Source organism: Siphateles boraxobius, unplaced genomic scaffold (assembly GCF_051911475.1).
Source record: "Siphateles boraxobius isolate OS27281-9 unplaced genomic scaffold, OSU_SipBor_1 29, whole genome shotgun sequence".
In the NCBI taxonomy this organism is placed as follows: domain Eukaryota; kingdom Metazoa; phylum Chordata; class Actinopteri; order Cypriniformes; family Leuciscidae; genus Siphateles; species Siphateles boraxobius.
Genome location: NW_027508908.1, coordinates 7,933,901 through 7,961,341, shown reverse-complemented (window position 1 = coordinate 7,961,341; position 27,441 = coordinate 7,933,901). Strand labels below are relative to the sequence as shown.

The 27,441-nt window shown below is 37.3% G+C and overlaps 1 protein-coding gene across 3 annotated transcripts in view; it reads right to left on the bottom strand.

Moving 5' to 3' along the window:
- The window catches only part of fbxo41 (F-box protein 41), a 65,891-nt gene extending 39,549 nt beyond the window's left edge, over nucleotides 1-26,342 (bottom strand). For 2 of the 3 annotated variants that reach the window (XM_077246422.1, XM_077246420.1), the window contains exons 1-3: nucleotides 26,109-26,342; nucleotides 13,952-14,939; nucleotides 2,717-2,924 (exon numbers count right to left, since the gene is read on the bottom strand). In XM_077246422.1, coding sequence (XP_077102537.1) covers nucleotides 2,717-2,924; nucleotides 13,952-14,670 — 927 coding nt within the window. In that variant the 5' untranslated portion in view covers nucleotides 14,671-14,939; nucleotides 26,109-26,342. Of the gene's footprint in view, nucleotides 1-2,716; nucleotides 2,925-13,951; nucleotides 14,940-25,892; nucleotides 26,031-26,108 lie in introns of those variants that run through there. The other variant, XM_077246421.1, reaches the window with a different exon arrangement.
- Nucleotides 26,343-27,441: the final 1,099 nt, after the last annotated feature.

The following is a 27,441-nucleotide window of genomic DNA, read 5'->3' as shown; positions in this document are numbered from 1 at the left end:
AATCGTGTTTATTTAATTTCTGCCATTATATGTAAATAAACATGTTGGTAACACTTTACAAAAAGGTTCATTAGTTAACACTAGTTAATGCATTAACTAACTAACATGAACTACCAATGAGCAAAACAAATGTTACAGAATTTATTAATCTTTGTTAATGTTAGTTAATTAAAATACAGCTGTTCATTGTTTGTTCATGTTAGTTCACAGTGCATTAACTAATGTTAACAAATATAACCTCTGATTTTAATAACATACAAGTAAATGTTGAAATTATTATTAACTAAGATTAATAAATGCTGAAGTATTGTTTATTCCTAGTTCATGTTAACCAAGGTAGTTAATTAATGTTAACTAATGGACGTTATTGTAATGTGTTAACAACATTTTAATAACAATTGCATTTAGGGGCTTTTCACAATTGTAGGATCTCAAAAAGCAGTGAAATATGGTTATTTTTCTTGTTTTTATGGTGCTATGAGTGAAAACAGCCTGGCCTACATTGATTTCCCTGTAAAATTCTGAAAATAGTACTCCAGAAAAAAGGCGTTCTGCTCTAAAAAACTATATCGATCAACTGCTAATGACTTTTATTCATCAGACGTAGGTATTAGACTCACCAATCTCATGCAGGAAATAGGAAAACTGTGTCTTTAAACAACTGCTCTAGCTGGTTAGGTGATACACCAGAGGAAATATGGGCCAAGCAAGGTGCCATAGTGCTGACAGGCCACACAAACATTCACAAACACACACTGGGCGCAGTGCCCGCAGAAATGGGGCAGAAAGGAAAAGCAGCACTATTGATTTTACAAGCAATGCACTGCAAAAAAGGCTGGCCGGGATTGTGGGAAATGCTTGAGACAAGAACAAGAAATCTGCATCTTTTTCTTTCTTGCTTGCTTTCTTTCTGTCTTTTTACTGTTGTCATAACCCTGCACAGTGCATGTCTATGCTCTAATTTAGGCCAAATGTCCTGAATCACAGCATGCATGCTCCTGAAACACTGTTCCCTTCTTCTGACATCACTGAGAGTACTTCCTCTCCAGATAGTAGGAGACTGGAAGGCTTTGGCTGGCATTTGGGAACACAGGCTGTGTGTGAACTCAAGCTGAGTCAACAGTGCTGTATGCAATACAATATGAGTGAATCACAAACGTAGATTGCTGTTTCCATGGTGATGAAGGGGTCCCCAATGATGTCAGAGCAGGGTGAAGATGTTAGGGTGTTGCCTGAATATGCCATCCGCAGTCAATAGAAAGCCTAAAAATGGCGGTGTGAGTAACTGTGGTGTGCACACATACACACACTGACTTTTGTACATCACTGATATACAATTTTTCAACACTGTAAAAGTTTCTCTGGAGCTTCACCAACCAAAGGTAAGCATTGATGAGTATTTAGTAATAGAAATTTCCTGAGTGTTGCATTAAGATTTATTTATCTCACAGAGAATAGTAGACAGAACTGCAAACATGACAAAGCACTTTCAGGCAATTTCAACTGCCTACCCTCAACCTGTCAAAAAAAGACCATGCATAATTCTCTAAAAGATTTTCTAAAAATTTTCTCAGCATGCCCAGGCTCTAAAGTGAGTACACGGACAGAGTTTTTCTGGATGTTGTGGTAAATGTTGCTGTGTCCACAAGAAAAAGTCTTCCTTCACTAATTCAGATATTATAAAGCCTCAATCTTAAAAAAAGGGCTTACATGTTTTTTGAGTAAATGCACTTGTTATGCAGTCGGTACTTTTTTATCACCAAGGCTGAATTTATTTGACCAAAAATTAAGGAAAATCAGTAATATTGTGAAATATTATTACAATTTAAATGACACTTTTCTATTTTAATATACTGCAAAAAATGTATTTAAACCTGCGATGGCTGTCTCTGAATCACTCCAGCCTTCAGTCACATGATCCTTCAAAAATCATTTTAATATGCTGATTTGGTGCTCAAGAAACATTTCTTATTATTATCAATGTTGAAAAACAGTTGTTCTGTTTAATAATTTTGTGGAAACCATGATACATATTTTCCCAGTATTCTTGATGAATAGAAACTTAATTAGAACAGAGATTTTGGTGAAAATTGTAGAAGTCTTCACTGTTACTTTCGATCAACTTACTGTGCCTTAAAAGTACTTCATAAATAAAAGTACTTTATAAAAATATGCAAATTACTTCTAAATTTCAAGACAATTTCATACTTATTTAAGCTTTGTATTTGTACAATAATTAAACAATTCACATTTTTAATTTACCATCAAATTTGAAGGTAAATTTGAAAACCCAATGACTGTATTACTCTTACACTTTGGGCACATATACTTATATAATTACTTTTTTCACCTATGATGTCTTAAAATGGTGCCTCCATGGGCAGCTTACTATGTTTAAAAACAGAGAAAATAATGTATACCCTTTCAAATGTAGTTCCTATAGTTGCATCACACTGACATTTATGACCACGAAATTCTCACTTTGCAATCAATATACTGATTTGACTTTTTAACAGCTTTTTAGGATCAAATTGAATGGTTATGCTATGTAGATGTCGAAACTCCTAGTGATTCAAAATTATGGATTTTCCATTGATAAAAGGCCTAGTCACATCAAAATATGCATAAATGACTACAAATACAGGTGTAATCTCTGAATCTCTCATTGTTCCAATGTCATGTTTTTTCTTTTGTCTCTTTCTCTCAGTTACCGTACCTGTCGTCCATTATGTTTGGATCCTTGCAGACTGCAGTGTCCCAGGCTGCCATTGGGGGTGGTGGCACAGCTGCTGATAATCTGGAGCTGTTTCTCAGCACGGTCAGCACGGTCCAACAGCTCCTCAATAAACTGCTGAAGACGCAGTTTAGCATTGGCTTCACGCGCAGCTGTTTCCTGCAGGAACTGATCAATCTGGGACACCTCTCTGAGTGAGGAGGAAATGAATGGAAAGGAGAAAGAAATTTGTGAGAGTTCCTATTAGAAAACTCAGTGATAGCTTGTCAGTTTGATCAATGTATTAAGGAGTATTGAGTTTGCGACTCTAAATATATGGCGGTTTAGTGTTGCGTATGTATGTCCTTATGCACCCCTACCAACAGTGTTTCCTTTATATATTCATATTATGCTCATATACAGAGTCTTGATTTTTTTTTTTTAGTTCTACTAGAATAGGTTTTCATGCTTAAATATTCAAAAAAATAATTTATCACATATTTTACATTATTGCAGCACCTCTCTTTCCAGTCTGTTAGTAACGCATGAAGCCCCTCGTTCCAATGTGCTCTGATTGGTCAGCAGGATCGGTGTGTTGAGATTGATCAATCACTTCAAGTATGTTTCGGAAATGTCACGCCTCTTACCATAACTGCGGGTTTCAACAACTACTAACCCAACTCAAACAGGCCTCACCCCTTTTTTTTGCGTATGTCTTGGGTGATAATTATTTAAATTAGGGATATTGTGACGTGTACCTTCCTGGAACAAAACTCAAGATTACAATCAAGGCGTTTTTTAGGAAGTTCAGAAACAGTGCACACTGATATAGAGAATAACGCCTTTGGAGTTGACTTTGTGCTTTGTAACTTTGCAGACCTTTTTAATGCCCAAACAGCAGCATTACACACTAAAGAAAGTTGCAAATGTAAAAATGCATAATAGGTCCTCTTTAAAGGACTACAGACCATCTAAATTTAAAACGGTCACACCTTGGCAAATGGGAAAGGGGCATCTGATACCACCTTCTCCCTCTCATTTGTCCCTTTTCTCATACTTGTTTATCTCCTCCAGAATTCTGCAAATCCCTGGAGTGTGCGCACAGCCAATGAAAGCACGACAACTGTTATCTCTGTGTAGGAAATGTCTCTGTACACATAAACACTGGCTTGCGCCTCTGTCGACACCCTCACCTCAGCTATTCTAAGCTTCTCTCACACTCTTAGCAGATTCTCACACAGTTGGACTTTTCATATTCATACGCCAACAAAATCATATTTTGAGATATTCTTGAGTATTTCATCAACATAGGTTGCAAACAACTTACGTCACAGGACAAAGTGAATATGCAATAGTTCAAGAAAGAAGCTTTAATTATCCACAAAAATTAAAAGCGGCATTTTATAAAGCAGGAAAATTAATGTTCGTAAATGTGATCTCACTGCCATTTATGTAATTGTGTAATCTCAAATGATATTTTAAGTAAATAACAATGATAAAGATCAGGCTCTATTAAATTATCATGTCAGACAGACTGTAGTCTGCAGTGCAGCCTTTTTATAATTCATGTATCTGGTGTACATAACATTAGAATTATTGTTTCCAGTATGTTTCTCTAGTGCAACAAATAATCATCAGCAAATCAAGACTTATGTCATGATCAGTAGTGAAAAAATCAGGGACAAACAGTAAGCAATTTCTGAGAAACGCTGCTGAAAGTTGATCTGACCAAAGCACCAAAACACACCAGTAGCCAATCAGAAGTAAGGGGAACTAACTCATTAGAGGGGAGGTGTCTGTTTATGTTGTGAATTTGGGGGCGGAGCTATCAAGATAGGGATATGATACTTTTGGGTATATGGACATGTTAGTTTTTGTGATTTCAAATATCAAGTGTTTCTCAGAAATAGCTTAATGCACCTTAACAGATGATATAATGCTTTGAACAAGATAACTAAATTGAGTTGGTGTGTTATTATGCTAATTAAAACTAATAAACTACTAAAATTCATTTTCGGTAATTAAAATACAGCTGAAATAAAATTAAATATAAATTAAAAAATTTAAATAAAATAAAAAAACTACAACTAAAATTATAAATGTACCCTCTGCAAATAACTTAAATATGTTTGAGTTGTACTAAAATTACAAAAACTGAAATAAAAATAAATTAAAGTTATATTAAAATGAGAAAAAGCACATTAAAAGGCTAAAACTTAAACTAAAAGAAAAAAGAAAACAGAAAATATTAAATAAAAGCCGATTTGAAATATGAATAAATACTATAATAGCAGTCCTCTGTAGGTATGTGGGTAAAATCACTGCTTGGAATAGATTTTAAGTCATGTGGATAATTTTTATGGTGCCTTTGTGTCCTTTTTGAAGCATGAAGGCTTCAGTCCCCATTTATTGTAACTTCTTGGAAAAAGAACATAAAAAAACAACCAGTATATTATTTTTTTTAAAAAATCTCCTTTTGTGTTACACAGAAGCCACATCAGTTTAAAATGGCCTAGACTAGGGGTGAATACATTTTCATGTTTTTGGCTGTACTGTTCCAATTCAAAAGAGTCAAACCTTTTTTCAGTATCTTGTGTAATCACTTCTTAATCGACTGCTATCTATTATTTGCCTGCAGTATTCTTACTGTAGGTCAATAATGTTCGTATGAACAGAGACAAACGGAGTACTAGGTACATAAACATAACAGTCAATCAACACAGTCAACGTGTAAAGGAGACTAATTAATTAATTAAGGAGACAGGCCCAGTAATGTGGAGGCTGAGCAGAGCAGTGTGTTCACTGTATGCTATACCACCTATTCTTAACCATAGGGCCGCGGCCCAAGCGCCACCTGGAGGGCCGCAAAAAACTTTACGTTTTTCACCTGTGGGCCGCGAGGGCCGCGGGACCAAACTAGTTATCAATTGAAGACACCAGAATGACCACTGTTATCCATGAGACAGTTACGGCCGCTTCACACCGCAAGCGTCAGCCGCACGTGAGCAGCGCGTATTTTTTTCGGCTTGCATGTTAATCAATGAGTGCATTCACACTTCGAGCAGGAGCAGCGCGTGAGCGTCAAGCAGGAGCGTCGCGTGAGCAGCAGTGAAGCGGGGGATTCGGCGCCGACTCTATTTTTGCTGCGCTGCTCACGCTCCATTACAGTGAAAGCACACTTTTGATGGACAAAATAAATTTGATTTCACACAAAAAGTGGCCAAAATGCACAGAATAAGCATGTCTAGTGAGTTTTAACAAAAACTAGAGTAGGCAAAAAAGGCAAGGAATATAGGCAAGTTCAGTTTGGGTGAAAGTATGGTGTATTATAAAAAAAAACAAAAAAACCTAAAGTAAAATAGCCAGAAAATAGTAGCCTATATAAAAACTTTCTTTTAGTTTATGAAATACACAGACAGCTACATAGGCTAGCACAACCCAAATCAAACCCGAGTGTGCAGTTTTGTGTGTGTGTGTGTGTGTGTGTGCTTTATCTGCAGAGTTTGCATTCTTGTAAACCTATTGAAAATATGCTATGACTGAAACGACAAGATTGGAGCTGTTTTCTTGGTTGTTTTGTTGTTTACTGACATTTATATAGTTTACCAACTTCTAAAATAAAATGTATAGTTGTCTTTGTAAATAATTGTTCGCTTATATGTAGCTTTGGAGCCGCTACTGTGACACTGTACAAACGCTTCCAGTGTAAATACTCTCGCGTGTCTGCAGCTGCAGTGACGATGTAGTTACGCTGATGCACGGCTCAAACGCCGCTCACGCTTGCGGTGTGAAACAGCCGTTACAATGCGCCATCCCACCACTAGTGGCAGTAATGCCAACACTGGAGGCTACTCTGAGAGTGAGCCTTTCCCCCATTCCACCCAGGCTGGATCTGATAATATCTGTGAAGCAGGCCCAAGTGTCTCATTAAGAGGGGAACATAAATAGGGAGTTGTAGCTTGTTCAAATTGGACTGTTGTGATTGTTATTGTTCATTTATAACAGATATGAAGAGCAACTTCAGGTTCTACCATGCAAAAATGTAGACTGCTGAAACAATTATCAAATTATTTTGCAGATTATAAAGCTATATTTTTTCATTTGCACTTTATTTAAATTTTAATTTACAACTTATTTATTTTGAAAAATATTATTATGAATTTATTTATTTTAGCAACACATTTTATTGTTTTTATTTTTATTTATATACATTTTCACAGGCAGTGACATTCACAGGCAGTGATTCAAGTGATTCAGCAAATTCTCTTTTGTCTTGTCGCGCATGAATGGTTCAAAAGCATTCGCACGAATAAGAGCGGGATCATGTAACACTAGCCAAAGGATGACAAAAATAACAGATGCTGCGTTAATAGCCCCATTTGTTTATTTCATATAAAATCGCAGCATTTTGCGTCATATAATCGCATTGGCTTGACATCGATTAATCGTGCAGCACTTGTTAGGCTAATATGCCTGAATTGAGCCTTTAAATTTGTTCTTGATGCAGATTGATTTGTTCCATGAATTGTTGTGTGTTTTGCATCTTGTTGTAGCCTATGTGCAGGTTTACATACACAATAACCTGTTAAACTGCAAGTGGATTGCATTTAGTTATTGAATACAAATCAAACCAATGGTGAGATCAATAAACCAATACAGTGCTAATATTTGAATGGGCCCTGGGCCACTTTGTACTGTAAAATTTGGGCCCGACATCAAAAAGGTTAAGAACCCCTGTGCTATACCACACGCACATCTTTATACATGATGTCTGCCTCTAACCCACAATGTATTGTATATTCAACTCCAGTAGTGACTTTTCAGTAATTAAAGGGCTGGCACCTAATTTCTTCGGTCAGCTTGATAAATCTGTTTATCTACCCATAATGTGTTTGGCCTCTCAAGGGAAAGTATTTGTATTAAAGACCCCATGGAATCAAAATTTGATGGTTGATGGGCCCCATTGACTTCCATAGTATGAACAAAAATTTGATAATTATTAAATATTATAAAATAATCATTTCTGACATTATTATTCATATTCCTGAATTATTCGTAATGACTTAAATAGAGATAAAAAAAAGTTTTAGTGGAAAAATATTGGTAATTCTCACTTTGTTTTTCACTAATCACTGACGGACTTGCTGCATCCGAAGCTCAAATCAGATCCGAAAATTCAGCATATGCAAATGACTACTCTTCATTGGAAATAAATTACTTCTGATCTGTCATTTGTCAGAGATAGTGGAAAGGCGGCTTAAAGGGAAAGTTCACCCAAAAATGAAAATTCTGTCATCATTTACTCTCCCTCAAATTGTTCGGACTCTATATGATTTTCTTTCTTCTGCTGAACACAAAAGAACATGTTTAAAAAAATGTCGGTAACCAAACAGTTGATGGGCCCCATTGACTTCCATAGTATTTTTTTTTTTGTTCATACTATGGAAGTCAATGGGGCCCATCAACTGTTTGGCTAACTTCAAAATATTTTCTTTTGTGTTCAGCAGAAGAAAGAAAATCATACAGAGTTGGAAAAATTTGAGGGTGAGTAAATGATGACAGAATTTTCTTTTTGGGTGAACTAACCCATTAAAACTTGTCTAAACAGACAAAAGTTGTCAGACAAAAATTTAAAAAAGGTCAAATGCCCAGAATTGATTGGCCTGGTCGATATGCAATGTGTATAGGTTTAAAGAGAACACAAGTGGCAGAATCAAGCAAGCACAATTAAATAACCGAAGCAACATGACATATTTTAGTATTTCTCCCGCAGTCTGCCTTAATCAAAACTCTCCTAGTGTAGCTTACACTCTTGGAGCTGACTGAACCATCTTAACAGGGGAACATGAATACAAATTAAACCACCAGCCCAATAAGCTGATATCTAAATTATAATATGCTACCAGCAAATTACGCTGAGAGAGGCAGCCTGGCTTTCAGATTCACACTAGAAATTCTAAGTTCGGCTGTTAGAAAGTCCTCTACTTTGCGTCTGCTAATGAACTAATATTTCTCCAATGTGCACAAACCTCTACAACCAAGAACAAATAACAATCGAATAATATCTCAACTCGAGGTCATCCTCATGGTTTAGACTGAAATGTAAGACAGAACTCAGTCTGAGTGAAACTGACAGAGTGTGTGATAACCTCTGTGCCGGGTTACTGCCACACAGCCCTTATCTAAAAGCAACGGATTAAAACTGCTCTGATATGATGTTGCCGGTGTTGCGCAAGGTACAGTCCTCCCAGAAACCAGTTTTGCTTCCCAGAAACCAGCCCTTGACTCCAAAGGGGTAGCCGTTTCTAATGCCTGATCAAAAGCATATGCTGTTCTCATGATGTAGCTAATAAAAAAAATCCAGTTACGCATTTGTAGCACTGGTTATCAGACAGCAGGTGATGTTTTTATTGCTTAGAGTAAATCTGCCTTATCATTCACTTCGGGGTCTGAGGGACCAGATTCTATGTGCTGCTCAACCTTGCAAGACACCGGTGCAGCTGGCATAATAGGTACAGTTTTTTTTTTTTTTGCCATTTTCAGGAGGAAAATTATTCAAAAGAAACCTTGATCTTTCAATGAATACAGACTGGTTTCTGGACTAGTTTCCATGGGAACAACTATTGGTTGGCTGTCAGATTTAATGCTACCACAAAGAATGGATGAATAGTACACCGGGAGTTTTAAAGAACATGTTTAGTTATACAAATTTCATTCAGATTATATTCACAGAAGGTGAGATGACTAATACAAGGTTTTATGGAATATTGGTTGCATAATACAGAATGAAATGAAATGATTACAGACGCAATGAGTGAATATGAAAGTCAAAATAAAAAATCAATATTTTTTCTATATTGCATGCTATATTGAAAAAATATATGATATAGTGCACAGTATGTAACATATTTGTTAACTATACTTATAGGATGTGCACAAATACATAATGTGTTTTAATACTACTACTACTAGTACTACTACTAATAATAATAATAAAAACACCTATGAATTAGACATCCTAACTATTTAACTAGTCAATTGTTGGACAGCAACATTTTAAATGTATAAGGCATACAAATTAGCTAAAACAAGACTACTAATTGACTGCATTCAAATGAATTTTCAGAACAGAAGTAAATTATCTACAACTTACAAAGAGCAATTTGAAAACATCCGCATTTTCTATTTTCGTTTGCAATAAGCCAACAAAGGCTGATGGATGCAAGCAGGGCATCAGAATCAAACAGATGATGTGGACTGGAAACAGGAGCCATACATCTGACATTTAACATTCCTCCACACTAATGCAGTGACAATTATTTCAAGTGCATTTAAAAATAGCAGTGAAGGGCTGATCAACAGCTCACGGTATTCAGAATAGTAAATGATTATGTAAGGCTGTAAGCAACACACGGTCCCCAGACAATATGAATGATAATTAGATACAAGAGACAGACGAAACAAGAGTGGTTAATAAGACGAAATTAGAGGGTAAAAACAGGCTCTTGGAATGCTTGGAAGTATAAGATTATTAGCTTTAAATTGGTTTAGATCACAGAGCAGAGATGTACATGCTATAGAGTCACTCGGCTGACCCCTCAAAAAAGTAGCAGGTTTATTTGTACATGCTACAACATGCACAAAGAGATGTCTAGATGATGCCAACAAAGCTTACATCCTCAAAATTGTGCCTGTCCTGTAATTTTGAGATCGGTAAGACAGGATAGGTCACAGAGAAAGACAGAGACGGCAGAAAGGGAACATTAGCAGAGATTTGTATGCAGAGAGCTGATTATATGAGCCCCCTTATGAACAGAATACTAAACACACACACACTGAGTATATCGATCCGTCATTCACACTGCCCACTTTAAGATGGATAGCATGGGATATGGCTGCAAGATTTGAAGGGAAAAATTATGAAAATAATTGCAAATGTGATATAAATGTGAATTTTTTCAAAAAACAAAATTTAGCTTCAGGTATGCTGTGCTTGTTAATAGCCAGGGCAGCATATTTTGGCCAAAATTTTGTGACAAAATGTATAATAACAAAATAATAAATACTATTGTAATATTTCACTGCAATTGAAGATTTTTAAAAAATGTAAAAATTTCAGAAAAATCATATAATTAATTTTATTTTACGATTCAACTGTAAAATTACAAATGTTGCATGTTGCTTTCCCAAATACATGTTATAAGTGCAGTGCTCTCCGCAGTGATTTGTTCTGAAACAAACAACGCATATATTTGACTAAGTCGCAGAAATTGTTTTATTTCGATTCATTGTGCAGCTCTATACTATGGCATCACAGAGGGGCTCTGATTGCAATAATAAAAAGACAGATGAATTAATCATGATCCACAATCCTACGTTTGCATAATAATGGCTTCCATAAACATTGGTTCTATGAATATTCACATTTAAAACAGCTGAAAAGGACATTGTGACACAAATGACGAGCATCCTATGAATTTAAGGATGATCTCTTTAATATGAAGCATGAAAAAAATGCTATGTCACACAACAAAGTGGCTGTTGCCAACAAAGCAAGCCTAGTTTAAAAATGTTTTTAAAAGCCTTGATGATATAAATTCAGTCAGTTATCATATAGCACATTAGGTCAAAATAGTCTGAACGTCTGTGTTTAGCTTGAAAGTTCCAGAGGAAATACACACGATAACCAAATAAAGAAAAAATCAGAAAGTGAGAGAAGAAGCCAGTCTGCAGAAGAAGAAACAGAGCTCAGACAACGCTAACAAGATTGAGGTGACAGTGAGAGGAAAAAAAAAGAGGGAATGGAAGAAGGGTATTGAGAGTAAAAAAAAAGAGAGGTGAGAGAGAAAAGAGAAATAAGGCCTCTTTCTTTCTACCTGCCATCAGTGCGCGACCGTTTTCTCAAGAAAGCTCTAATCCACAGGCAGCAACAAATCAATCACAGCGGGTGTATATTTCAGATGGAGTCCTGCTGAGAATATCCCACTCCACATGAGTCTCTAAACTCAGACCAATCCACAAGTTCAATTGTCCCTCTCTTTTGGACGTCTATATTCGGTATATGAAACAAAAATCATTTTGGGAGAAGTGATTTTATTTGTATTGGGGGTGGGGGGTAGAAAGTTAAGACCATTTGTGACCACGTATGGCTTTAACCTGGGGCTTTAACAAAGGAAAGTGTCATTTTACAGTAATTTTGTTCTTTACAACCAAGATACCATTAGAAAGCATTTACAGTTAATATTGTTATTATGTCATGCTACTCTGATACCTGAAAACTATCATTGCAACAGCAACTGTCAGTGTATGTAATTTTCTGGGGGGGTATGGGGGTTGTGAAAAAGAAAATCAGATGTTATGAAATGAAATCAAATGGAATAAAAAAGGCTTAGTAATGTGCAACCTGCCCAAAATATTGAATTTGAAGGCTTCACACTGCTTAGCAATTATAATGGTTCATGAGCCTATATCATGCAATGAAATACACTAAGTTCAATCATGACAACTCTGGGCATGTTATTGAATATGGCAATATTAATTAATGTATTTGGTCTTGGCGGAATAGATCTGCTGCTGTTGATTATTGCTACTGCTACTGCAGAGCAAATATGGGCTTGCTATTCCTAATATACACATACATCCTGCTGTGAGCATGTAAGATATGATGCTGCTACTGCATTAATAGACACACATAAATCACATAGTAGATGTAGGCAAGTGGAGCTGGGGGAGGTGGAGGGGTTCAGAGGAACTCTGATAATGTGCTGCAGGACTAGATTACAGCGAAACAGACTATTTATATGTTTAAAAAAAAGTCTCATTTGCTGCAGGATTAGCAGAGACCAGTCAGCTTGTGCCCTATGGTAATTATGTGATTGCTAGTGGACTGCATGTACAGGACCTATCTAGCCCCACTAGAGTTTTATGACTGAATAAAATATTTATCTGATGGACTCTATTTATTAGTTTCTCTTCGTTATACCTCCATTATGGCAGTGAAATTTTACCATGGTAACATGAACATGTATTTGTGAGTTTCAGAAGGAGCTGCTACAGAGGAATAGAGATGGCAAGTTGGTGACAGTGCCATTATAACAGCAGAGTGGACTGGTGAAAGACACTGGCAATTAGAGGCAATGGCCCATAGGGTGCAGTTCGGTTTGTATCAGCTCTTTAGGCTGATACATACTTCTGCGTCGGACCTACGCCGGAGCCTCTACACTATACACTACGCGTTGGTTTTCATTTATACTTATGCGTCGTTGTCCGCGTTGACGCGCAATTACACATGCAGAGGGAGCATGTGAAACCCGAGGGAGGGTTTCTAGCAGACCAATCACAGCGCTTGCGTCCGCGTAGAATTGACGCGTTGTTAAATTTTTGGAGAGGTGCACGTCAGGGTACGCCGAAGGGTACGCGCGTTACACACAGCCTACGGTGTAGCTACGGCGTAAGTTCGACGCAGAAGTATAAATTGGGCTTTAGACAGAGGCAATAAAAACATCTGCAGACCACAGGAGCACAAGCCTTCAGAAAACAGCATTAAATAGAATGCTGATATTTAATTTGGAATCTTGACTAATTCAAATTCAATACTGATCGTAATTCACAACATTTGACAAGTGATGCCTGGAACACCTGAACAATCATACAAACCCAACAGACACAAGATAGAGAGGAAAGAAATGCAAATACTGCTGAATTGAATGGAGCAAACATTGATCAAATAAATACTACCTTGCTGACGATAAGACTTATTTTAAAGACTTTTAAACGGTACAATACAAACTTGTAAACGGTAATGTAGTGTTCTGCATTGTTATGTTTGTATCCAGCTTAGTTATACAAATGAACAAGTATTTGTTATGCCAATAAAACTCATTAAACTGAAACAGCCAAGAACATGAAAAGTCTGCCAGAAAGCAGATCTGACTCGACATACTACAGCGATGCTACAGTTGCTGGTTTGTTAACTGTCTTGCTCAATTGCCTTGTCTAAATGAGGCTAACCTGTGGAGCTGTCAAAAATATGAAATCTAGCATTTCTTCTTTTGTGAAAGTTCTGCTTGCTCCCCAAAGCAACTTCTGTTTGAGAACCCTTGAGTGAATCAAGCATTTGAGCAAAAACGAGGTCCTAGCAGTCAAGCACATTTCTAATTTTTTCTTTAAAGAATCAAAGCCACTTTTTCTGAATGTAAGAGGTTGCTTATGAAACAAGACGGGACGGCCATAACTTACTGTTGTTTGTGTGAGAGCTCTTGCTCCTTATTAACCAGATCTTGTTTAAGGCTGGCCAGCATCTCCACTGACACGTCCACTTGCCGCGAAAGCTCTGTGGCCTTGTCCTCCAGGTCTTGTTTCTCCTGACAGAGCTTCTCACTCTCTAGCTTTGCCTTTTCCAGCTCAGAGCTTTTCCTCTCCAGCTCCGCCTGCAGACGGCCAACACGCGCTGAGATCTTTTGCTCCACCTCCTCCGACAACTTCTCAAGCCTCTCGTCCAGCTCGAGCCGCTCAAACGCTCGAGCTTTCAACCGAGCCAAGCCCTCCTCATAAGCCGCCTCCACCGCACTAGCCGCCACGTTAGCGGCCACCGCAACAGCATTGTTCCCTGTGGAGGACAAGGTGTCACCGGAGCTCATGGCTGTCTTCACCAGGATCTCGCCCAGGGGAAACTCCACATTGGGCAGGTAGCAAGCAGTAGACGTGGGGGCAAGACCAAGCTCTTCGCCAGAGCAGGGCAACTCGCGGTACGGAAAACGAGATTCGGCAGCGAGGGCTCCGTCGGCCACTAGGGGGAGCAGCGCAGCAGCGTCGCATACGCTGTTGGACTTCGACAGCACATACAGGGTCTCGTAGGTGTGGTTGTATTCCAGATGGGCGCGTAGAGAGGACAGACTTCGAAAGCGTTTGTGTTCCCCACAGCGAGGACAGCGGTACGGCAGGTCCAAAGAGGCCATTCCACGCTCCCGTGGCTGCCACGTTGGAGCAATCTTCTCACGCCGCCAAGCGCTGCCAAGAGCAACCAGGGACAGCAGCCAGGCACCACAGAGGACCACTCATCTCAGATCCGCTGGGATTGCTACAGGCTGAGCGAGGAACAGGGGGTCATCACACATGCTCCTTCTGAGTCACAAATTCTTCAATTAGTTCTTTAGTAAGGTCTTTACTGCTGTTAGGCCTCTTTCAGGCACTTAATCGGTCTTCCTCAGGGTCAAAACCTTTTGTCCTAGTAAGAGAGGGAAAAGGAACAACACAAAAAAATTCACAAATATTAACTAGGTATGCATACAGTACGTATTTTGGCATATAAAGCAATAAATTATATTTATATTTGTAAGCAGATATGCTGGCAGATATCAGTCTACATTTTGTCCATTCAAATTTACTGTATAGGGCTTTTCACAACACATGCTTTTAAATCAGCTTTACAGAAATTCATTATGTTAATGATGTTAAAGGTTCTTCATGAAGTGTTGTTCACTGATGTTATGCTGTGTTTGTCCGTACACAGATTACATTACTTGCTTCTTATTACAATAAAAACCATTTAGTTCAGTTGGACAATGGACACTACAACTATAAACTGAATGCATCTGCTCTGCTCCATACAGCATGAACCGCAAAGTCGCAGCAGAAGTCAGATTTGACTTATTACGTGAAGAAGGTAAGGAGAGATGAGGTGACTGACAAGACGATGATGGAAGATGTGCTGCGCACCAGAGCCTGAGCGTCATTGACAAATATCTTACTGTGTAAAATGTGTGGTGCAGCTCCCTATACACGAGTACATGTGATCGCAAATACGAAAGCGAAAGTCAAAAGTGACCTCGCATTCGAAAGCCATTTCAATACCAACATATTGATAGCAGTTACCTGATTTCCGCAAATTATAGGCCTATACGTAGAGTACGTGTGATCCTGCGTACCAGTAGAGTACCGGTAATACAGGTGCTGTATGGTGGGTGTGTACCGGTAATGCAGGTGCCGAAAGTTTATTTACTCGATTGAAAATATCCTCCCCGTGACATCCATAATAGAGCCATCATTGCCAATAAAGAACCTTTATTTGTAAGAGTGTATTATAGCAATTACATGTTTGCATCCAGATAAAACTGGATATATTCTTATTGAGCAATAAATTACAAGTACAAATGTAGGCCTACTATGAACTAAATATGAACTTGTAGGCCTAATGATTGTCTGTGTTCCATGGATAAAACAAATCACACAAACTCGGAGACATTTTTTTTTTTTTTTAATTGTGCTTATCAATATGTCGCCCAACTAGAACTATCCTATCATTTGGCTGTAATTTATCTGTTTAAATATACTGGTCTATTTTACTTATCAGACCAATACATATGACATTAAAAGGTCACACATTTATGGACTGATATCAATATGACTACCAATAACGCGCATCCCAATTTCAATATGATTTTGCAAGTACTGGAATCTTTGGTCACAAAAATGTCTTTCTGATTTTGATATTAAGAAAACTCAGTGGGCACAGTGCAGACATGGTTGCAACCTGACAAATATAAAAACCTGATGTCAGCTCACTGGAGGCAAACATTTATATTTATGTATTGCAATTTACTGCAAAGATAGAATTAACCATGGGTTAAATATAAATCTGTTCCTGAACTAGAAATCATTCCTTTTGTCAATTTCCACTACTCTGCATGCATGAAGTAGCAGCATGAACAGTGGTGTACAGTGGTATAATAACCACAGGACAATTTAAAGAACGAGTTGAGTATTACATGATTTTACGTTTTCTAATCTCTCTGAGTGGATTCAGCCTCTAAGGAACTGAGAATTGACTCACATAGAGCTGATTTAGCTGAATATGTATTTATATGCACTAATGGAAATGAACATACTCTGCCCGGGCCTCAATCAAGAAAGTATATATTTCAAAATGCCAAACTACACGGTCCTTACTCAATGTATTGTTTGACAATAGATCAAGGTACAGTATCTTAACAACACTTAAACGGACAAGGAGGCACCTATTGTGTGAAATTAGTTGTAGTAGTTCACGTGCCATGATAGTTCATCTAACTTTTCCCAAGGAGACACTTCATCAACATAAGACAAGTCTAAATGTTTAATGAATCCCCATTAGTGTTCCCCAGCCCTCTATAGCTGTTCCCTTTTCATTCCCATGATATTGTAAACAAAGCAGATAACAATAGGAATGAAATGGAAATGATGTGTATTTATTCTACTCACATGATCCTGAAATGAATTTCAGCCAAGGCTCCACTGAATGAGAGAGTCTTATATTCATTCATAGGGATTATACAAGCACGATTCCACAAAATTATTCAAGATAATGAATCAAATAATCTGCCATGGCATGTCATGAGCAGTGCATTTAACAAGTAATATAATGGAGTACAACAGAAACTGCTAAATTGTCCAGAAATCTTGGCTTTGGAAGTTTATTTCTCATTTGTGTTCTTGATACAACTTCATCATTAATTTTAAGCCTAGAACCAAACCAATCAACAGAGAGATTCAAAGTTAAAAAAAAGAAGTATTTGAGAATAGAACAAATACACAAACGATTCTGCACTTATAAAGGAATGAATGTAAGTCATTCTTAACCAAAGGAAACGAATCAGCAATGATACAATATACAACTTAAATATATATATCTATATATATATATAAAATATGCACAACCATTTAAAAATCTGGGTCAGTAAGATTTTTTTTCAAAGAAATTAATACTTTTAATCTGCAAGGATGCATTAAGTGACAGTAAAGACTTTAACATTGTAACAAAAAATATTATGCAGCACACATGTTGTCAACATTGATATTACTAAATGTTTCTCGAGTATCAAATCAGCATATTAGAATTATTTCTGAAGGATCATGTAAAAGTAATGATGCTGAATGTTCAGTTTTGTCAACACAAGATTGAATGAGTAGATGGACTGAAGAGATCAGAAGTTTTAAATAAAAGTTAATGTTATTATGAATTTACATCAGACAACACCCTACTGACAAATGATTTTAAACCACTAACCTGGTTTTCCATTGCACAGGATGGTCTGTAATAATGGTTTTAGACTTGCATTCTAGTCAGTTTGGGAAACATACTAAACCTGCTTAAACCAGTAAACCACATTAGCCTGGTTTACAACTGACAAGTGGATTCTCCAGGAATTTAGTCAGAGGTACTAAATGGAGTGTGATTTTATAAGGAGTGACATTGAGCTGGGTTGAGTGGACTGTATCTCATCGTAGAAAACGTGAGAGGAGAAGAACAAATCTGACAACATGCTTAAACAATCATGTCAAAAGTAAACCTAGACCACATCTGCTGTCCTTGGCTCATCAAATCACGTGTGGTTACCTTAGTGGTGTTTCTATCCCACGGGGTACAAAACCTGGGCTCTTGCCCTGAGGGTGCTTGCTGATTTAAGGGCATCATCATTATAACATCTATTGTGACACATTTTAAAGTGCAGAAATACACGAGAATCCTCAATCTGGGCAATCAGATTCATTATGTGGATGTCTTCATATGTCATTCTGTCAGGAGTGCACATCATTATAGGTACTTGGTATCATTCTTGGTCTGTCCTTATTGTGAACAAATGATCTCTGTATGGGTTTGTCTCTCTCTCTATAACCTCCTTCCTCCTTTAGCTGAGGAGACAAAGAAAACCTTTTTCATTGCTAAGGGGGTTTGAAGACTCTCTCGTCTCAGATCTGTAATTGGATAACAAAGGACATTTGATTAAGGCCTTCTTAGCAAGCATTAGCGGCAAAAACATAACTAAAACCATTAAAGGGCTCTTTTAACAGCAGCCATTTAAGACTGAGAAATAGCCCGTTGCTATGAATGAGCGGCTATATCACGGTCAACATTCTTGCAATCAGCTCTGACCTTGATGACAGAGAGCCGTTTGAATCTTGCAGACAAACTGCTGCTTTCAAGATGGAGGTCCGTTGTTGCCACGGATACAAGCTCAGAATGTGAAGCACGGTAATAAATGGATACAAACAAGCCAGCCGGTAATGATGAAACCTCAGAGAGAGGTAACAAGGAAAGAAGGATGGGGTGGATAAGTCAAAGAATGCAGGACGAATGCTGGAATGGACTGAGAAGAGAGTAAATGACAGCGGATTCGATTTTGAGGAGACACTATATTGGTTATTGGCTGATATTATGATTTTGTTTTATTCATTATTTTACATTTCATTCTTTATCTTCATTTTTAGATTGCCTTTACCGTCATCAAATGCGCACTTAGGGTATGTTCAAAAAGAAAATGGAAGATTTAGTCCTAGTTCAATTAGCAGCTAGAGAATACCCATAATGCACTGTGGCGGTTGTGCTGAATTAATTTCCGTGTCTCGCCAGAAGATGACGCCCGCAGCTGAATCATCCATCCATCCATTTTCAACACCGCTTGTTCAATGTGGCTACAGCGTAATATCATACAGGTACAAATTCATTTTTAATTGGTTTTTAAATTTTTAACTGTGGTTTATAGATAGTTTCCACGACAGAGTTCAAGATAAATCTTTGAATTACTACTGGAGCTGCCCGTTTGCAAACTTTCAAATGATTATTAACCAGCAAGCACGACCCATGGAAAAGCTGCAGCCCTTCCGGCGCACTCTGTGTCCGAATTCACTCACTAGTTTTAATTCACTCCTTCAAGTGAACTGTATTAGTGGAGTAATTTAGGGAATAATGAATGAGGGTATAGGGGGCGATTTTGGACACAGCCTTTGTCTTTCAACAAATGAAAAGCCACGCCCATTCCAAATCTAAAACCTCATTGGATCTCTTTATCATGTTTAATGAACAAAACACATGGACTGGAAGTGATTGAAGGAAAAAAATAAACAGTATGGCATCTAACCCATCATGGACATCGCGAAATTACGTACAAATAACGAGGCCTTATTTTTAGTGTTCTGGCTGCGATTACGTTCAAAACTTAATTTTGTGAATGGACAAAATAGCTTGTTGCATCGTGACTGGTTACGAGACAGTTTTAACATTTAACTAAAAAGGTTAAATCATATGCAAATCACATGTGTCCACGTCATTGGGCATTATTATATTAAGTTATGGTGAGCAATGTTCTATGTATTTTTCTGCCACATCAGTGCATTACATAATTTTCAGGATGACATTTTTGAATTCTATTCATGGAATAGAAAGAGATTTTGTACAAACTGAATGCTGTCATTTCATCCGTTGAGCCAACACAATGACATTTATTTATTTGCTTTTTAGATCTAGGAACATAAACTGAACAGTCATATTATTGTAAGCCTACATATTATTCGATCAAAAAAAATTTTTTATATGATCCTTGTTACCTTGTATAATGCATAATCTCAACACCATGCATTTCACTTTCATTTATGAAGTGAGGTCTTAGGCCAGTGACTGGACCTCTCTTAACTACTACACCGATTGATAATCGCATTCTCGTCTCTGGAACTACTGGTTTCTCCTCAGTGAGTAAAACCAGAAAACCATGATCACACAATGCCCCTGTGACTCAAAGGTAGTAGCCAAAAAAGCTCAGCCCTTACAGTCACAAATCTAGTTCCAGGAAAAGAGTGACAACAAGCAAATAACTCTGACTGTATTGGAAATACAGAGACAAAAGAAAAGCACCAAGCTACTGCAACACAATTCCACTAGCATATTAACATTCAATAAACATACTGTTATGCCTACGTTTTCTTTTTTCTTATCATTTAAGAGTTAAAAGTACAATATGTAAAATTTTTTGAGTCAATACATTATTAATCCTTTTTCCAAAACTTGTCTTTGTCTTACCCTGATTCACTATGGTACGCCTATTATAAGGGTTTGAAGTGTCTACCTGTCCTGTTTAGGGATGTTAACCGATGACCGTTTGACCGATGGTTGACCGTATCAACGTTAACCGATCAAAGTTGTCGGTAGTCGGTTAAAAAAAAAAGTGATCTCTAAATAAGGCTATTATAGACTGTGGACTAAACGCTACTACAGTTAGCCATCTCATTCCAAGATATTTTTGTGTGAAGTGAACAAATCCCTCACACTCAATTTGTCATAACTCGCCTGTTTGTACTTAATAAACCAATAAAAACATTTGACGCAAGGTCACAGCGTTTGGGTGCGCGCGCTCACAAGGTTTGCGAAAAGTAAAGGCTACAGGCTAAAACACTCGAGGTTAGAGTCAGGGCAGACAACAGGATGAAGCGTGCAAAGAAAAGTAGTGTGTGGAACCATTTCACCAAAAAGAATGACACAGATGTATGTTGCAACTTGTGTGATACAGTCAGTGCTTAACACCTGTCTGTGAGCTGTTTGTTGGCTATACAGTATTCTCGTTCATAGATTAAAATAATTTTTTGTTTATTTAATGTTATTATTAAGAATAGCTGTAGACCATGTTGGCCATTGTCTGTTATGGTTTAGGAGATGTTGCCCTTAACAGAAGTTGACACTTGTCTTTTTGAAAAATAAAAAAATAATATTAATTATACAAAAGAGTTGTTCTGTCCGTTATTAGAAGGCACACAGTGAGTTAGACCTGCCTTGGCCGGTGCGTCTTTTACGCATTCTGAATGTGCCTGTTTTATCCATTGGTTTTATCGTGATGCAGTCTATTAGCCACCATTCCGCATAAGATGGGCTTAGATTTGGAAATACATTACATCTACATTTCAGTGGTAGCAGATAAGGTGATGATGATTATCATCTTTCTTTATTGTTGTTAGCACTAACGTTACCTCAAACTAAAGTGGCGTCTCTTCGGAGCTGTCATTTTCTTAAATGAGACGCGGCAATGTTTCAAATGAGCTTCTAACGCTAGACTAACGCCTTTATTTTCAAAGCGATCACCTTGTACCCAAACCATTTCGAAACTAAGAAGCCATTTGTCCTCCGATTACATACAAGCTCCTCGGCATCGCATTTGCGGGACTCATGTTTCGCGCTGTAGGGGATTTAAAAAAAGTGACCTGAGTGGAAGAGCGGCGCCGGTGTGTGTGTGTGTGTTTGTGTGTGTGTGTGAGTGGGAGGCAGAGCGGCAGAGTGATGCGACAGAGTTGCGAAATTGCAGGCGCGGCTTGAAATGGCTGTTATTTCAAATAGCGTAGTATGTTTTAAACTAATCGGTTAACCGGTTTCAACCGGGTAATGAGGCTCGGTGTTCGGTCAAGAAAATTTTTACTTTTCGCCATCCCTAGTCCTGTTGGGTGGTTTTTATGGGAAATTGCCCATCACATGCCAGTGAGTGTCTCATTATAGTCGTAAATAGAGAAAAGTTGCTTCAGCTACTTTGACGCGTATATGGTGTGGGAGTTGTATAGGTTAGTTGTCACAACAAACGAGAAAGGTTGTCATGAAGCACAATAAATCTTGAACCTCCAGATAATCATTAGTTAAAAAAAAAAAAAAAAAACATCAAACAGAGGAGAATCTGCTGACGAAAAAAAAGAGAACGGGACAGAGCTCGTAATAAAACAAGAATCAACATTGGCTAAATTGTTGTTTTTATTACTCGACAGGTGAGTAAGGTATTTTATTGAACAGATAAATTGCCATATGTAGCTCTATAACAGAGTTCATTGTAAAGCATTTTCTGTTGTGAAGGGTCATGTCACTATGGGTTGTTGTAGAGCTGTGCTGGGATTTACTTTCAAGGAAGTACAGTGTCTATTAATGGGTATAGAAACAGTAACGTCTTCAGCTAGACGGCTTGAGACCCTTTCCATCTAAACTGGTTATATCTCTTAAGCTCAGTAGTGAATGTTTTGTGAGCAAAAGGATAATCTCTTTTTTTGTTATGAGAAAAAAACATTAATCCGCACAGTCACGCAGAGTCGAAGCATAACCAAAACAATGTTCTTCCGCAAAATGCATGCAGTTTTGTTTTTTAACCGCTAGAGGGGCAAAAGTTACATAGTGAACCTTTAAGGAATTATTTTTTGCATGGGAAAAATAAATATACCGAATTATTGCCCCCCTCCAAACTTATAATTTAAATAAAGAATAAAAAAAGAAAACGTCAAGCATTTTCATGGGGTTTATATTGGAAATTTAAAGCTCAGTAAGCAAATTTAGGGCACAAATTGTATACCTGAAAACTCAATTTACATAATACATAATTCATAATGCATATTCATGACAGTTTTACAGTACACAATTCATTTAATCTAAATCAAACAACTTATTTTGCCTCTGATATTATTTTTCTGATAGTGCCAATCTGTCTTATTTTTCAAATCAGTTCTCAGATCAAGTACCCAGAAACAAATTACAGAAGGGTGAGTTGATCTCAGTTGGCTGTGCAGCCATTTTTAATTTTCCTAATTTTTTGGGAGTGAATACCTCTACATATTGGTATTGCAAAGCCACCAATTATTTATTTTATTAATCTTGGTTTAACCACAACAGCCATCTTGGTGTTATACAGGCATTTACGGAAACCTCATTATCTTAGTTCAGGATGGTCCAAGTTTCTTAGAACAAAAGAATCAAGAATGAGCTAATGCTAGGATGAAGCATTCAAACTAAATTCTAGTAGCTGCGGCAACAAAACTGAAGAAAGTGAAGACCAAGGCTGCTCAGGATGGCCAAATCCAAAAGTTGAAGCCCTACAGGCGAAAGATTCGTCTGGCTCCTATCGATCCATGGGATTTCACTGAGCCAATTATCCCTCATTACCCACAGCTCATCACATGCCACTAGTCTGGGAAGACATCCCAATAAAGCACTAAAGGCCCTCTCACACTTGCATTTCTGTATCACTAGCTGATGCAGACCAATCGATTTCCCAATGTTATTTTCCATACAGGTTAGCAAACATTCACATCCACTGAGTGCATTGTTTGCTGTGGTTCAGTTGTAAGGACGCACACTAAAATACCACATTATTATTAACAACCATAAGTGCTGCATTATCTCGCCTCTGTGTGTTTTCCATTTAGATATTTGAGTTTAATCACCATCAGTATAGCCTGTGGTCAATCCTCTGTGCACTTTAAACACATGTACACTGCTCTCTGAAGCACAATGAAAAGAATAGTGTAGGATTTACTTAAAGAACGATGTTCACTCATCAATTGCTAGAAAATTTCACAAATAACTTCGAAGAAATGCAAGTAAGGCATTGAATTAAACATCAAATATTGAAGTAGACCGAATGGAATAGTATTTTCTTGTAAAACATAATCAACTAATCTTCAAAAAACTTCAGAAAGAACATTTTTACATTGTAGATTTGATCGATAAAATGCAAATTTGTGACACACAAAACTGGAATTACACTTTGTGCAGCTCTGCTTAAAAAACAATAATTATTCCATAATGTTTTCGCCAACCGAATTGATTTAATTGAGTTTGTCAGACTTCCTAATCATCTAGCTAAAGGGGCAGAAATAAAATACTTTTATGACACTGTTTACTAATATTCATTTAAAATGATGTGAGTATGTGGTGTGCATTAAATGCAGTGTAACCGGAGTCTGACAAGTTTTGTGATCTGATCACTGATTGAAATGCTTGTGACCCACATGGCATTCAGTGTAAGATTTAATGCATCCTCACCGGAAATGGTTCGAAAGTTTTTATAGGGCTGGCCAACTTATAAATGTGTAATTTATAAGCACTCGAAGTCACTTTAGATAAGTCTGTCAAATCAGCAAATGAAATGTATAACCAAAGATTCAATAGTACGTGATATTAAAATGTGTCTTTATTTCTTTTTTGTATGTTGCAGGAATAAACACATTTTTTACACACAAGGACAACAATATCTGACCAAATAGCTCCCAGAAACCCAGTCAAAACTCGACTTCCTACAACCAAAAATGACAGAATTCAATATCCTTACAGGGTCTTATAATGAAAATATTTTTAGATTTGTTTTGTTAATTTTAAAAAAGGAACTTGTCACACATTTCCCCCGACAGAACACGTGAAATCGGAGAAAATGTGACTCCATACAGGAAGTAAACAAACCAGTATTGGGTATGCTTGAGATCAATAGCAGATCAGACACAGGGGACCACCAATGTCTGAAGCAGCAAAAAATACTATGTCTCATTGTCATTTTTCATTAACTCTTATTAATATCATGCAGTGCTAAAAGAGAGGCAGCATCGACAAGTATGGTCTTCTTTACAATAAAGGAAATTACATCTACACCGGCTCTCAAAATCTCACTCAATGTTTTTTTTGTTTTTTTATCAGTCATTAAATAAGTACAATTTAACTGCAGTTTGTAACTAACAATCAGACAGATAATCAAAATACTTTTCTATGTGTTCTTTATAACCAATAACCAACCATTTCTTGAGATTTCTCTTACGGCATTTAACAGGAGACGAGTATTTACAGGTTGAGTGTCTTTTTATATTTTTGTTTACATTAATCAACTTTTTTCAACCATGCCTTTCCAAGTGACAATATAAAACAAACACAGAAATAAATTTGCATGAAGTGTTGCAAATTATGTTTTAATGTAGTCTAGCAAATACTTAGTAATTAATCAAATATAATATTTAGTCATAACTTTATTATGCCTTTGATTATAATTGAAAGGCATCAATAAAACTTAACTTTTTGATATATTTTTCAGCTTACCCATGAATATTTTCAACCATAAAACGAAACATTGCAAGCGGCCTAGTCAGTGTATTAAACAGAAGTAAAGGTAATCGTAAAAAGCATCATCATGATTCATGATTACAAAACAGATTGGAAGTAAACTGGAAAAAGTGTTGTTAAGTACCTAGCCTACTATAAACTATATCCACACTATCTGGAATCCTCCAGAAAAGGAAAAATGATGTCGATATTTACGTAGGCAGCTGAAAAAGCTGCCTATAGTTAGGCAGCTCACTAGGTTTTGAAACACAACCTATCATTTCACAGGGGATCTCTCCCTAAATAATCAGGATTGCGCTACGTGTCATTGACAGCTGACTCGGTCGTGGGCAAAATTTCATATAAGGGTGGAGGCACTAAATAATCAGAAATGGAGCTCATGTTCTCATTCTCTCGGTTACGTAGATGTGAGAAATGATACCGCATGCGGCTCTACCTCTTTTCATAATAACCGTGGAGATGCCACATTTTATGAGAAAAATAATAATAATGCCTATCATGGGCATATATTTGGAGGTATGTTACCTCGCTGCAAATTCGTGTCCGACGGTGCAACCACGGTTCTACAGATTTTCACCATTTTTCTCCAATAACGTAGGCGAGTCGCGGTCCAAATCCGTCTCCTCGCGCCCCTTACATGACCGCCGCTTGCTAATATCAACAATGCCGATGCCTAGAAACACGCCGTTCCCATTGTCACCTCCAAAACATGTTACATGTGTCAGAAAGTGTGCCTCTCACCTCACAGATCTGTGCCCATTTTCCGCCCGTGCCCAGCAGCCGCCGCTCCAGCAGGATGACGTCACGAGCGCCACTCTCTGCAGCAGAACAGAAGACGAGCGCGAACACGCGTCGCGTAGTGCAGGGAAATCATCAAAAGGGGCGTGTGTGACGCGTCGCTCACCGCAAAGAGCAGAACGCATGCCCTACTTGTCCTGCCTAGAGTCGGGTTTTAGTTGACTGTGATTCAGCTATTTTTTTTTTGTATTTTTTTTTTGCTGTGAATTTAAGATAAAAATGCCTTCATTGTGGATTGTTTTATCAGGCTGATGATGAAGGTGCACCACACAGTGTTGCTACATTTTATGTTTTGTACATTCAGTCGTCCTGGATGAGAGGTTTTGAACTTTTTGATAGCAAAGACTGCCAAATGACTAAAATAGTTATATACGCTACCCAGCCAAAAAAATAAAAATATGGAGAAAAAACCCTAATGTAGTGTGTAGCTTTTAATTTCTTAAAAAACCATGTAGGATCACACATCATGGCCATATTCCAGTATGACAATGTCAAAATTCATCAGGCTCAAATTGTGAAAGAATGGTTGGGACGGAGCATGAAGAATCAGGAAAATAATGCAACAAATTGTGTTTCTGGAAGAAAACGGCGTCATAGTCCAGTTTAAGTAAGTTCAGTGATGGTTCATTCTTGTTGTAAAAAAGCTATTAATTATTAATAACATTAATAGCATTAACTTGTTGATAACATGCTTGAAAGTGGAAACATAATAATCACTCTAATAATGATCCAATCATAGACTCTTAAGTATTTGTATTTATTTATTTATTTTGGCTGGGCAGTGTAGTTTTGTTCAGAAAGACCTATTTATACTGTGTAAGGAAAATATTAAACGTGATATTATAAAGACAAAAAATAAATATTGGCTCAGAAAATATTTTATATTGTCATTAAAGCCAAAGCAGATTATTACAAATATTATCAGGAAAGTATTATCTTATTTAAATATAATTTTACTTGCTTTGTATTAAGTTGACAGTGTATCTTTTTTTACACATAACAGTAATGTTAGGCCTGTATGCTATAAACATCACTATAAGCATGTTCAATTCAGTTGAAATTTATTGGATAGAGTTTTTTTTGTTTTGTTTTTTTTACAAAAAAATAGCATTACAATCCACACTGTGCCTATAGAAACTTAGGCACAACTGTACAACATGGCGCTAGCAAACGCAAGGATTCGTTTCCCGAGAAAAATAGGGAACGGACATGCTGTTTAAAATAAAAAGTGATGCTAACCTCAAATGCACAGTAGACAGTCGCAATGCACAAACCT